Here is a 14,780-nt window from a genome sequence, read left to right as displayed (position 1 = left end):
AGTCTAGTGGGTAAACATCAGGCTAAACATCAGGAGTACATGAGTTCTAATCCTTAGGCACAAAAGCCAGCTTTGGGCCATCACCAGGAGTCTGTGAATTCTAATCCCACCTTAGCTATGAAAGCCAGCTGGGTGACTTTGGGCCACTCCCTCTCTCTCCGCGCCACCAACCTCATAGGGTTGTTGTTGTAACAAGAACAGGAGGAGGAAGAATATTGGATGCATTCGCCGCCTTATTTGTAAAAACTGATAAAATAAATAAAATCCTCGTCTATTAAGAGTCAGGTGGGATAGAGATCTGGGACAGAAAAGGTTTTTTTTTAAAGCCTCTTGGGCAGAACTGATTTTACAAGCGTTTGGTTACAAAGGTATGGAATGGAACTATTTCTGTCAGTGTTGCCAGAGCTGATATTACTATACATTGAAATAATTTTAGTAGCTGTCTAGCATTTGGAATTTCCTGTTTTACAAAAATGTGGGTGCACAGAGTCTGTTGCTATTGTTGCTTTAACACATTCATATTTTTTTCTCGCAGAACCGAGTTAGTGACACGGTTATCAAGTAATTTTTCTTGCTTATGGGGGAGAAACCCAGCAGTTTGCCAGACATATGTTAGCACATTTCTCATCGTCGTCTTCTTCTTCTTTTTTTGCAGGGATCTGAGAGAGAACTATTGCCGAAACCCAGATGGTGCTGAAGTACCCTGGTGTTTTACGACCAATCCGAATATTCGGATCGGAGATTGTTCCCAAATACCAAAATGCAACGCATCCACTGAAAAAGGTAATACCTGCTACGTAGATAAGAAAAAATTTAAATAATAGCAGTAGCCCCTAGACTTATATGCCGCTTTACAGCCCTCTCTAAGTGGTATACAGAGTCAACACCTTGCCTCCAAGAAACTGGGTCCTCATTTTACCCACCTCAGAAAGATGGAAGGCTGAGTCAGCCTTGAGCCGGTCAGGATCGAACTCCTGGCAGTTGGCAGAATTAGCCTGCAATATTGCATTCTAACCATTGTGCCATCAGGAAGGAGAATGAGAAAGGGAATAAGAGGGAGGGAAAGAAGGAAGGAAGGAAGGAAGAGCAATAGTACTAAGACTTATATACCGCTTCACAGTGCTTTCGAGCCCTCTCTAAGCAGTTTACGGATTCAGCCTCTTGCCCCCAACAATCTGGGTCCTCATTTTACCCACCTCAGAAGGACGGAAAGCTGAATTGACCTTGAGTCAGTCCTGATCAAACTGCTGGCAGTCGGCAGAATTAGCCTGCAATACTGCATTCTAGCCACTGTGTCATCAGGAAGGAGAATGAGAAAGGGAATAAGAGGGAGGGAAGGAAGGAAGGAAGGAAAGAAGGAAAAGCAATAGTACTTAGATTTATATACCACTTCACAGTGTTTTACAGCCCTCTCTAAGCAGTTTACGGAATCAGCCTCTTGCCCCCAGCCTCTTGCCCCCAATCTGGGCCTTCATTTTACCAACCTTGGAAGGACGGAAGGCTGAGTCAACCTTTGAGCCAGTCAGGATTGAACTGCTGGCAATGGGCAGAGTTAATCTGCAGTACTGCATTCTAACCACTGGGAGAGAAGGAAGGAAGGAAGGAAGGAAGGAAGGAAGGAAGGAAGGAAGGAAGGAAGGAAGGAAGGAAGGAAGGAAGGAAGGAAGGAAGTGTTCCTCTACTTGGCAACTTTAAGATATGTAGACCTCAGCTCCAAGAATTTCCCAGTCAGCATCCCGAGGAATGCTTCCAGTTCCCAAGTTTGAGAAACTTTATGGAGCCTTTATTTTTTAGTGATAGCTGATGGCAGCATCTACCTTGACTGACATTGAAAAAGTTAAGCAGGGTTAGACTTAGCTACTTTCAGGAGAGACTGAAAATCCTAGACTAAAGTAATAATTTAAAAAGGATAAAAATTGGGGAAGAAGGCATGGGTAATTCACTTCTGGAGCGATGCCAAGAAAGCTTGCGTAGACCTGCCTACAAAGTCATCAAGAGCCAAAATTGACCCAAGGGATTCTTTTATCTAGCTGGTGGTCTTTTGGTTTTAACAAATAAGCAACGGCAGTCCTACAAGCTTAAAATCCCCTCCGTTTCTGCTGCAGCGTGCTGAGAACATCTGGATTTAAAGTGCAGTGATGAAGATATGCTGGCAGACTTCAACTCCAGCTAATGCATTGGCTGACCTTGTCAAGTTCGCAGTCAACAAATTGCCATTTAAGCTAAAACATCTCCAGTCCTTCTGCAGGAGATGGCAAGAAGAAATCACTCACTGATTCCTGGATTATTTATTTATATCCTTGGACATATTTATTGAGCTTCAGGCCGCTTAATCAATTAGAAAAATTAATCAGTGAAACGACTTGCCTCCAAAAGTTGTAGGTGCTACTACACTGGAGGTTTTTAAGAAGAGATTGGACAGCCATTTGTCCAGAAGGCTATGGGGGTCTGCTGCTTGAGCAGGGGGTTGGACTAGAAGACCTCCAAGGTCCCTTCCAACTCTTGTTTTGTTCTATATTCTATATAAAACTAATGCCCTTAGTATGATGGGGACAAAGATGCAGGTTTCAGGATCTGGAAATTACAGAATCAAATCATCACTTGAATTGACTTGGTCATCAGAAATGCAGCGTGAATTGTCACAATTTGCTGGTTTTTATGTGCTGCGTAAAATGCAGTTTCCTTCCGTTGAGTCACATAACCATATTCAGTCATTAAACGTGGTATACTATGGAACTAAGGAGGGATTTTCTGACAGTGAGAACAATTAATCAGTTAAACGATTTGCCTCCAGAAGTTGTGGGTACTCCATCACTGGAGGCTTTTAAGAAGAGATTGGAGAGTCATTTGTCTGAAATGGTTTAGGATCTCCTGCCTGAGTAGTGGGTTGGACCAGAAGACCTCTAAGGTCCCTTCCAACTCTGTTATGCTGTTATGCTGTCTTCCTTCCTTCCTTCCTTCCTTCCTTCCTTCCTTCCTTCCTTCCTTCCTTCCTTCCTTCCTTCCTTCCTTCCTTCCTTCTCCATCACTGGAGGTTTTTAAGAAGAGACTGGAGAGTCAATTGTCTGGAATGGTATAGGGTCTCCTGCTTGAGCAGGGGGTTGGACTAAAGACCTCCAAGGTCCCTTTCAATTCTGTTATTCTGTTATTATGTCATTCTGTTTTCCTTCCTTCCTCCTTCCCTCCCTCCCTCATCTCTGAAGGTTTTTAAGAAGAGATTGAACAACCATTCATCTGAAACGGTGTAAGCTTTCCTGCCTGCAAAAGGTTGGACTAGAAGACAGAGGTCCCTTCCAACTCTGTTATTTGGTTATTCTGACCTCTCTTGTACCCATCTACCTATGGATTGTTTCACATTTGTACATATGTCCTGTTAAAGTATCCATTGATCTGTATATGTATGTGATATAAACTTGCACAACATAAGATAGGCCCTATATTTTAAACATTTTCAAACTTGAGTTAAGGAAAATCCAGAAAGAATTTCTTTATATCAAACATGATAATACGAGAGTTTCTCTTAACCACTTGATTTTTCTTTCTTTTAAACCATAACACACAGATTGTTTTCGTGGAAATGGGACAAATTATATGGGCAATTTAGCCCAGACAAGGTTCGGCTTGAGTTGCTCCATGTGGGATAAAAACATCGAAGATTTAAGAAGGTATGTACAAAATTAATTAAAAGTTATATTTTCCCTCCTAAACAGGGTGGGATAGTGTAACATTTCATACAAATAAATGTCTTCCAGGTTTCAGGATCTCTGAGTTTAGCTTTGATTTATTTTCTTTCTTATTAATATGTTCTCTATTTTTTTTAGATGAGATGGTTGTTTTAAGAAAAAGTGCTGATTATGTGATGAGGGAGAAGCGATTCAGGAAGAGTTATAATTAAATTCCATAGTCAACCCCAAATTCCCTTTTCACTGTTTTTTGAATACCATCGTGTCATCTTAGGCAATTATTTAAAAGGTTATTCTTTTTTTAAAAAAACCTAGGATATCATGGAAGATCAGCAATAGTACTTAGACTTATATACTGCTTCACAGGGCTTTCCAGCCCTCTCTAAGTGGTTTATAGAGTCAGCCTTTTGCCCCCAATAATCTGGGTTCTCATTTTACCCACCTCAGAAGGATGGGAGGCTGAGTCAACCTTTGAGCTGGTCAGCATCAAACTCATGGCAGTGGGCAGAGCTACCTGGCAATCCTGTATCCTAACCACTGCACCACTACAGCTCTCTTATCTTTTGGACTGTCAAGAATTCTTTTTACAAAACTTGAAACATTGTAGAATTGTTTTCTAAAATCTTGTGAGATTTCTACATATCACATCTGATTGAGGGCTTCTGGAAGCTTATCTACCTACCTACAGTATATACCTACCTACCTACCTACCTACCTACCTACCTACCTATCTCCATCTATCTCCATCCATCCATCATCTATCTATCTATCTATCTATCTATCTATCTATCTATCATCTATCTATCTATCTATCTATCTATCTATCTATCTATCTATCATCTCCATCTATCTATCTCCGTCCATCATGTATCTATCTCCATCCATCCATCCATTTCCATCCATCCATCCATCCATTTCCATCCATCCATCCATCCATCCATCCATCCATCCATTTCTATCCATCCATCCATCCATCCATCCATCCATCCATCCATCCATCCATCCATCTATCTATCTATCTATCTATCTATCTATCTATCTATCTATCTATCTATCTTATTTATCATCTATCTAATATCTCTCTCCCTCCCTCCCTCTCCCTATCTATCTCCATCCATCCATTCATCTGCATCCATCATCTATCTATCTATCCTACTATCTATCCTATCTATCTATCTATCTATCTATCTATCTATCTATCTATCTATCTATCTATCTATCTATCTATCTATCTATCTATCTATCTATCTCCATCTCTTTCTCTATCTATTCATCTCCATCCATCATGTATCTATCTCCATCCATCCATTTCCATCCATTTCCATCTCTATCTATCTATCTATCTATCTATCTATCTATCTATCTATCTATCTATCTATCTATCTTTCATTTTTTAGCCACCCATCGCAGCAAATAACTTAGGGCAGGTTAGAATTCAGAAACATTACAATTAACATCTTTAAAAAGCAATGTAAAGCAATGTGAACAATAAGGAGCATTAAAAAAATTGCAAGAACTTGAGAATCCACCATGCTGCATTTCCTCTTTTGAGTAGGATTTGATAGGTGAATCTTTTTTTAAAAAAAAAAATCAAGACTTTGTATCACATCCGACTTGCTTATTACGGTAACGTTTCAGCATTTCTCCAAGGAAGCTAAAGCAGACGAGATGGCTGCATCCTATTTGATCATTCCTCTGGGGCAAGCCAGGATTAATCTAGGTTTATTTCAGAATTAGCTACCTTGGAATCTAAGTCTGTCTGAATTAAATGCAACCGTCTTTTTTAATGTGGTTGGGACAAAGTTAATCCAGCGATGATCAACTGGGTTGGCCTTTACATAAAATATATTTCTGAATACAAAGTGTTCTTTTGTGGTTTTTTCCAGTACACTTATGAAAGCTGACTCACAATTCTTTCACCACACTCCAACCAAGGCGCACACACATTTAAGACACATACATTATCCCCCCCCCCCCCAACCCATAACATCTTGGCCTCAAATGTGAGAAGTGGCTTCATAAATTTTGGTTCTTCTGCAGGATGATTTGGTAGAAGCCTTGAATTTAATGTGGCTTCTATTTGTGGGGAAGGGTTTTGCTACTAATTGTTTTCCATCTTCCAAGAGGACAAAATGGGTGCACATCTGCATTTCGATAGCTATTTTTAAAGTTCATGGTTATACAACAAGTGGCATGTTTTGTCACTCTTGATTTCTAATTCTTCTGTCCCAATTTTCCTCTGGCTTCCGCGGTTTTTGGATTTATAAATGGCTTTTCATCATGGTTTTTATTTAACCTTGTCTCAAAACCCAACAAGATTCATTGAATAACTACATTGGTAATTAGATAACATGTATACTTCTGTTTTTATAATAACTAGTGTAAATCAGGGAGATAAAGAGGGAAAGGAGAGGTAGAAATAGAGGGGCAGAAAGATATAAAGAAGAAAGGAAAACAAAAATATATACCAAGAATGACTTCCAATTTCTTCTTACAAAAAACACATTCAATTTTCAGTTTAACATGCAATACACTGTGTATTTTTTCCCCAAAAGGGGGAAATCTTTTTTTCTTAATTTTAACAATCATCAACTCCATATGTTATAAATTGACTTTTTTTTTCATTTCCTGGCAAAAGTCCATGAAAGGCTTCCAATTGTAGAGAAATTGTAAGAGAAGAGCAAGGAGAGCTGAGGGGGGGAGTGTGGCATGTCAGCAGTTTAGGGTCCTTGCGTTTCCACAATGCACTCCAAGTCCAACTTGGAATCTTGAATTCTGTCAACCCTTACCTGGCACCAATTTAGTGTTGAACTTTAGTTGACTGGATTCCTGTGTATAACCTTGAAAAAAACTTCTATGCTGCAACCCTGATTCTTTGTTCCAAAATACATTTCTTCATAAGAGCCATTTATTTAGCCATCAGTGGCAGTTCTGTCATCTCTCTCTCCCTCCCTCTCTTTCCTTTTCTTATGTCTCTCTGTCTGTCTGTCCATCTGTTGTCCATCCATCCATCCATCTATCTATATAATCTCTCCATCCATCCATCCCCCCTCTCTCTTTCTATGCCTATCACATATCACCTATCTCTCTCTCGCCATCCATATCCTACCATATCTATTTATCTGTCTGTCTGTCTATCTATCTATCTATCTATCTATCTATCTATCTATCTATCTATCTATCTATCTATCTATCTATCTATCATCTATCATCATCTATTTATCTATCTCTATGATCTCTATCCATCCATCCATCCCCACTCTCTCTTTCTATCTTTATCACATATCACCTCTCCCTCTCTCTCTCCCTCCATACCATACTCTATCTATCTATCTATCTATCTATCTATCTATCTATCTATCTATCTATCTATCTATCTATCTATCTATCATCTATCTATCTATCTATCTATCTATCTATCTATCATCTGTCTATCCATACATCCCCCCTCTCTCTTTCTATCTCTATCACATATCACCTATCTCTCTCTCTCCATCCATACCATCTCTCTCTCTCTCTCTCTCTCTCACACACACACACACACACACACACACACACCTTCATCCATACCATCTCTCTCTCTCTCTCTCTCTCTCTCTCTCTCTCTCTCTCACACACACACACACACACACACACACACACACACACCTACCTCTCCATCCATACCATATCTCTCTCTCTCCCCCCCTCTTTCTATATATCTCTATCATCTATCTCTATCTATCTACAGTATCTCTATCCACCCATCCACCCATCCATCATTTTCCACAGGTCCATACGGGACGTCCCAATTAAACTGATTTGTTGCCCAATAGCCCATGCCTAGGAATCTTCTCAACTAACTGTCTGAACCTGCTTGGAGTTAAATAAAGATCAACAAAATTCAAGGAGAGGTTGGACTTTGTTCGTTTTCAGCTATGTAGAGATTCTAGGCTTACTCATCTTTTCACTGCCCCCCCCCTGCCCAGTTCTTTCTCCTACAGTTAGGATGATAAGGTATACATTTCTGCGATAACTTATATATTTATGAAAAAGTGGTGATCTTAGGCTTGTGGTTTCTTTCCCCTTCTAGGCACCTCCCTATCTATAAAGACCTAGATATAAGCAAGGTGAAGAAAAATTACTGCCGCAATCCGGATGACGATGCTCACGGCCCTTGGTGCTACACCAGCAATCCTAAAATGCCCTGGGATTACTGCCATATATCTAGATGTATGTACTTGGGTCACTCCAAAAGAGCCTCATTAAAAGGCATCGTAACGATAAGAATTATGCCTTTCGGTTCCGGATTCCATCAAGCAAGGGCTTTGCCTTACTGCAGCGATGAAAATAAGCAACACGGCATTTGCGTCACAGGTGGTCATTCAGCAAGTTCTGACGAGTTCTGGAGAACCGGTAGTAGTGGAAATTTTGAGTAGTTTGGAGAACCAGCAAATACCACCTCTGGCTGGCCCCGCCCCCATCTATTCTCTGCCTCCCGAGTCCCAGCTGATCGGGAGGGAATGGGGATTTTGCCGTATCCTTCCCCTGCAGTGGGGAGGGAATGTGGGTTTTGCAGTATCCTTCCCCTGGAGTGAGGAGGGAATGGAGATTTTGCAGTATCCTTCCCCTGGAGTGAGGAGGGAATGGGGATTTTGCTGTATCCTTCCCCTGGAGTGAGGAGGAAATGGGTATTTTCCAGTATCCTTCCCCTGGAGTGAGGAGGGAATGGGGATTTTGCGGTATCCTTCCCCTGGAGTGGGGAGGGAATGGGGATTTTGCAGTATCCTTCCCCTGCCAAACCCACCAAGCCACGCCCACCAAGCCATGCCCAAAGAACTGGTAATAAAAAAAATTGAATCCCACCACTGATTTGCATTATGACATCATGATGCGGTGATGTTCTTTTGCCATCATTGCTGTTTGCAGTGGCTCTGGACAAACAATAATGCTATTTGTTAAAAGTCTGTAGAGATTCTTCGTCCTCCAGGCCATGGTTGTCCCAAAGGTGCTTTTTCAGGAGGCAACGGGCCTTTCAGATGAAGAAGCTTCTTGGATGAGAAGCGGAACATCTTCAAAAGAAACAAAAACCCAAGAAAGTCCAGTCGCCTCCTGAAAAAAGTACCCTTGGGACTACTGTTCATTGTACAAAGCCCCCTCTCCCTCCATTGTTCAAATTCTGAGATTCTCTACTGAGGAAAAACAACTTGGCAGCTAGTAATTTAGTATTAGCACTAGCGCTTAGACTTATATGCCACTTCACAGTGCTTGACAGCCCTCTCTAAGCTGTCAGCCATTGCCCCCAACAATCTAGGTCCTCATTTTACCGACCTGGGAAGGATGGGAGGCGAAGTTAACCTTGAGCCAGTCAGGATCGAGTTAAGAATTAAGCCTGCAACACTGCATCTTAACTACTGCGTCACCCTGACAGAGATAGAACTAAGACTTATAAGGTTGTAAAATGGGGCAAAATTCATTTAAGAAATATCTCACTTAACAACAGAAATTTTGGGCTCAATTGTGGTCCTAAGTCGAGGACTTATATATTGATGAAAGAAGAGATTGTTAAACATTTGTCACAGAACAAGGCAGTAGAGAGCTCTTATGACCCGTTTGGTTGTTTTTAAATGATGTGGTCTTTATTGAAAGTTACTCCAACGTGATTGCATTGTCTTGTCTGTTTAGGTGACAATGATCCAGTTTCTATGATGAGCAGTTTAGACAGTAAGTGATCAAAAGCTTCCATGATGGGGTTGTCGGGGAGCGGTGGTGAATGATGACCCAAATAATGACATTATCTCATGGATGGATGTCTGTGGAGGTTCTCTGTCACCCAGGTCATGGTTGTCCCAAAGGTGCTTTTTCAAGAGGCAACTGGATTTTTTTGTTGTTTTTCCTTGAAGATGGAAACAAGCTTCTTCAGCCCTGACTGGATGGTAGAGAATGGGAGTCCACATTCTGGACAGAATGTGCTTTGAAAGGGCACTGCTTTGAAAGAGGAGCCAAAGAGGCATTAAGATTGAATAGCCCTCTCTCAACAGAGGGGGTGAGATACGACATCACATATCTCCTTTTACAAAACAGTCCTTTCAGCAGTCCCAAGGAGGTTCCATTCATCCATCCATCCTTGTTTGTCTGTCCTAACGTTTCTCTCTCTCTCTCTCTTTCCACCTACCTGCCATTATCTTTCTTTAATTCTCTCTCTTGATTATATATATCTATCTATCATCTGTCTGTCTGTCTGTCTGTCTGTCTGTCTGTCTGTCTATCTATCTATCTATCTATCTATCTATCTATCTATCTATCTATCTATCCCCTCTCTTTTTCAATCATCCATCCATCCATCCGTCCGTCCATCCATCCATCCATCCATCCATTGATCTATCTGTCTGTCTGTCTGTCTATCTCTCTCTCTCTATCTATCTATCTATCTATCTATCTATCTATCTATCTATCATCTATCTATCTATCTATCTATCATCTATCTATCTATCTATCTATCTATCTATCTATCTATCTATCTATCTGTCTGTCTGTCTATCATCTATCTATCTATCTATCTATCTATCTGTCTGTCTGTCTGTCTATCATCTATCTATCTATCTATCTATCTATCTATCTATCTATCTATCTGTCTGTCTATCATCTATCTATCTATCTATCTATCTATCTGTCTGTCTGTCTATCATCTATCTATCTATCTATCTATCTATCTATCTATCTATCTATCCTTTCTCTCTTTCTCCATCATCCATCCATCCATCCACCCACCATCAAACCATCCATCAAACCATCTCTCTCTCTCTCTCTCTCTCTCTCTCTCTCTCTCTCTCTCTCTCTCTCGTCTATCTATCTATCTATCTATCTATCTATCTATCCATACATACATACATACATACATACATACATACATACATACATCCCAACAACTTTCAGAAAGAGTACTAACGACCAGATGACTTCAAGGAATATAAATCCTTCCAATCCTCCACCATTCAGTCAGAACTGAAGAAGCTTCTTGGGTGAGAAGCGAAACCTCTTCAAGGAAAAAACAAAGTCCAGTTGCATTTTGAAAAAGCACCTTTGGGAGATCTCAGGTGACAACTATGAGTATCAATTACATTACCATGTGATGATGATGATGATGATGATGATAACTATATGTTATTTTTTATGACTGGGCTTTGTTATGGAACTAGCCCTAAGCGGCCATTACGTTAGTCCAATAAATTAGAAAATATGGAACCTATTCTAAACAAGATGATCACATTATTTTCCTTATGATGCAGCAAAAACACTTTTCAGTCATACTGTCTGAAAAACATTTTAAGCCTAAACTGTATGTTATGGTTGGTTATCTTTTTCTTACCCTAATAAGAATTACATGGTGGACAGTGTTGATTTCAGACAGTTGTCATTTGGATGGCTTGCAGAATATATAATAGATGCATATATTACATGCAGGGGACGCAGTGGCTCAGTGGCTAAAACACTGAGCTTGTCGGTCAGAAATATCGGCAGTTCGACAGGTCAAATCTCTAGGCCACGTAATGAAGTGAGCTCCCGTGACTTGTCCCAGCTTCTGCCAAACTAGCAGTTCAAAGGCACATAAAAAGTGCAAGTAGAAAAATAGGAACCACCTTTGGTGGGAAGGGAACAGCGTTCCGTGTGTCTTTGGCATTTAGTCATGTCGTCCACATGACCACAGAAACGTCTTCGGACAGCTCTGGCTCTTCAGCTTTGAAACAGAGATGAGCATCGCCCCCTAGAGTCAGGAACGACTAGCACATATGTGCAATGGGAACTTTTACCTTTATATTATATGCAGAATACATAACCAAATTCCTTTGGTTATTTATTAGTTTTTAGAAGTTTGAACATATAAAGTGGTGAATTTTCATTTGGGGACTCTACGTAACCCAATCAATTATCAATATTTCAGTTCCCATCATCCCTTGTGCTTCGACAAAGCATCTCAGAGTTGTTAATGGAATCCCTACACAACCTGATAAAGGATGGATGGTCAGCTTGAAAGACAGGTGAGAACCGAGGCATAGCACTCTTCTCTGTGTTGTTTCACACCGTGGTTGTAAACTTCAACATACAAATTGTGTATCCGATGGTTGTTGTTGTTTTTTAGATCTACTAATGCTAGTTATTGATTGTGTCACAGCTAAAGTTCTTCCCATCCTTTCTTCAAGAAGCCAATTGTTCAATCTTGAGGAACAATGATTTTTTTAAGTTTTTTAAAATAAATTTCTCAAATCAATGCGTGAACAGTGTGGCAACTGGGTGTCATACAAATAAAACTAATAAAGTTAATCATAATTATAACATTCAATCAACTTAGGTATTTCTAATAATAATACACATTTATATTAGGTTGCAGTCTCTCGTTCTTCAATCATTCCACATTTGCTCTTGTTATTACTTTCATTTTGTTATATGAAAATGTATACACTAATATCCCCTCTTATCTTATTTCTATCACTTGAATAACTTTTAATCATATCACCCTTTATCAAACAACCTTTTTCTTGCCTCCCAAATTTTGAGGAACAACGGTTGAAGGATTGTTTCTCAGGTCTGCATATGGACTATTCCAATTCTTTCTCAATTTGGGTATTATCTAGTTCTGTCCATGAATCCGAATTAGCAATGCCATCTTAAATTTTGGACATTAAAATTATCCTCTTGGTTGACATCAAATAAGCAACACATTGCTTATATTCCTCCTGATATAGAATAGAATAGAATAACAGAGTGGGGAAGGTACCTTAGAGGTCTTCTAGTCCAACCCCCTGCTTAGGCAGGAAACCCTACAACACTTCAGACAAATGGTTATCCAACAGCTTCTTAAAAAGTGTTGGAGCATTCACAACTTCTGGAGGCAACTTCTGTTCCACTGGTTAATTGTTCTAACTGTCAGGAAATTTCTCCTCAGTTCTAAGTTGCTTCTCTCCTTGATTAGTTTCCACCCATTGCTTCTTGCCCTACCCTAAGGTGCCTTGGAGAATAGCTTGACTCCTGCTTCTTTGTGGCAGCCCCAGAGATATTGGAAGACTGCTCTCATGTCTCCCCTAGTCCTTCTTTTCATTAAACTAGACATACCCAGTTCCTGCAACCGTTCTTCATGTGTTTGACCCTCCAGTCCCCTAATCCTCTTTCTTGCTCTTCTCTGCACTCTTGTCCAATCAAAAATCTGCTTCCACCAGTGGCTAAAGTCAAATGTAATACAGGTAGTCTTCAACTCACAACAGTTCATTTTGGGGCCATTCAAAGTTTCAATGGCACCGAAAAAAGTCTCTTAATGACCATTTTTTCACACTTACGACCATTGCAGCATCAAAATTCAGATGCTTGGCAATTGTCTCATTTTTATGACGGTTGCAGTGTCCCAAAGTCCCGTGATCCCCTTTTGCAACCTTCTGACAAGCAAAGTCAATGGGGAAGCCAGATTCACTTAACAACCATGTTAGTAACTTAACAACCACAAGGATTCGCTTAACCACTATGGCAAGAAAGGTCGTAAAATGGGGAAAACATTCACTTAACCGCGGCCTTGGTTATCGACAGATTTTTTTGGTTTCCATTGTGGTTGTAAATTGAGGACGACTGCATGATATAAATGTGAAGTTATTGACCCCCAAATAATTGTTTGTTCATTGGTTTCTCCAGCAGAGGAAGACATTTCTGTGGTGGATCACTGGTGAAAGAAGATTGGGTCCTGACAGCCAAGCAGTGTTTCCTCTCTCGGTATCTATTTCACTTTTTTTTTTGCAAGATCTTCCAATAGGATCCTACCTTTTAAAGTTTTCCCTTGGGTAGAAATGTGCTGTGGCCTGTCAGCCGCCTGCCCCTCCAGCAGCCAAATCAGAGGAGGAGGAGGAGGAGGAGGAGGAGGAAGAGGAGGAGGCCGCGGCGTGGGAGTCAGGGTCAGCATCAAGGCAACCTGAGAGGGAAGAGGGAATGGAGCTGGCAGTGAGAGAGAGAGACGGGGGCGGAGCCTGGGCTGTCTGTCAGCCCTTAAAGGGAGAGTCAATAGCCACCAGGTCTGGAGGAAGAGGAGGAACAGCTGGGTCTAGTGCCTGACATGCAGAAGTGCAGAAAGCAGAGGAGAGGAGAACAGTGGAAATCTATGGGCCGGTCCTCAGGACGGAAGAACCACCACCACTAGCAAAGCCCTACCCTAGCTCTGGGGATAAAAGGCAGGGGACGGAGATGAATATACGTGGCAGACAACTGTTCATCTTCCAGCCCGATGGACTTGTTAGCCTGCATTGAGGGAGAAATATTTTTGCGCCTAATAAAGGAATCATTGATTTAAATACAGAGGGTTTGTCATGTTTAGGGAGCTGGGTCAGAACAAAATGCTGATTTTCTGACATCTCAAGAAAGGCAGTGGGAAGGGAGGGAGGGAGGAAGATTAAACTATTCCGTACTTCTATACAATGGAACTCTGGAACGTTGAGAGCATTTGAGTAGAGGACCGTTATTTCATTTTGCGATGGCGGCAAATATCTGTAGCTCAGGTGGAGGATGAGGGTAAAGGTTCATTCTCTGAGCTTGCGGGTTGGCTTCTGAACGTTTCGTTACCAGGATAGGTAACATCTTTAGTGGAATTTAGGGAAAGTCAACGTGCCTCTGTTTATAAGGGCTTCGTGTGGTCAGTAGGTCTCGCGATGGAGGGTTGCATCAAATGACAACCTAGTGATGGGTCTTGTGTTGAGTCAGGTGTGGGTCACGTCAAGTGAAGGACTTGTGATGGGTCTTGCGGATCTTGTGATGGGTCAAGTGTCAGTCACATCAAGTGAGTTTCTAGTGAGGGTCACATTTTTGTGAATCTTCCTAGAAATGTTCCGCTTTTCTAGATGAACCCATATCTAAAGAAGTCGCCTTTTCCTTGGTGAGGTCCGATCCTGGAATTGGACATATTTTTACACAGTAACGGTAGGGTTTTAAACTATTTGCACTGGTGGTGTTATAGTTGAACATCTGTGAAGAGTAAAAACCCAAAGGTTAGTCCAGATGGCACAGTTTTCACAGCGTGAAGTGCTGGAATAGTTCCACTCTCTGCTTCGGGAGAGTAAAATATGGCAGCAACCTTCTGAATTCAGT

The 14,780-nt window shown here is 41.0% G+C and overlaps 1 protein-coding gene across 3 annotated transcripts in view; it reads left to right on the top strand.

Moving 5' to 3' along the window:
• Positions 1 to 14,780, top strand: part of HGF (hepatocyte growth factor) — a 64,987-nt gene that overhangs the window by 44,043 nt on the left and 6,164 nt on the right. For 2 of the 3 annotated variants that reach the window (XM_081957545.1, XM_081957543.1), the window contains exons 9-14: positions 656 to 783; positions 3,563 to 3,665; positions 7,756 to 7,895; positions 9,348 to 9,386; positions 11,605 to 11,701; positions 13,341 to 13,418. In XM_081957545.1, the coding sequence (XP_081813671.1) occupies positions 656 to 783; positions 3,563 to 3,665; positions 7,756 to 7,895; positions 9,348 to 9,386; positions 11,605 to 11,701; positions 13,341 to 13,418 (585 nt within the window). The remainder of the gene's footprint in view (positions 1 to 655; positions 784 to 3,562; positions 3,666 to 7,755; positions 7,896 to 9,347; positions 9,387 to 11,604; positions 11,702 to 13,340; positions 13,419 to 14,780) is intronic. The other variant, XM_081957544.1, reaches the window with a different exon arrangement.

This window comes from Natrix helvetica (assembly GCF_964273705.1).
Source record: "Natrix helvetica genome assembly, chromosome: 6".
Classification (NCBI taxonomy): Eukaryota; Metazoa; Chordata; class Lepidosauria; order Squamata; family Natricidae; genus Natrix; species Natrix helvetica.
The sequence above is the reverse complement of the archived record's forward strand: the minus strand, read 5'-3'. Positions and strand labels throughout refer to the sequence as shown.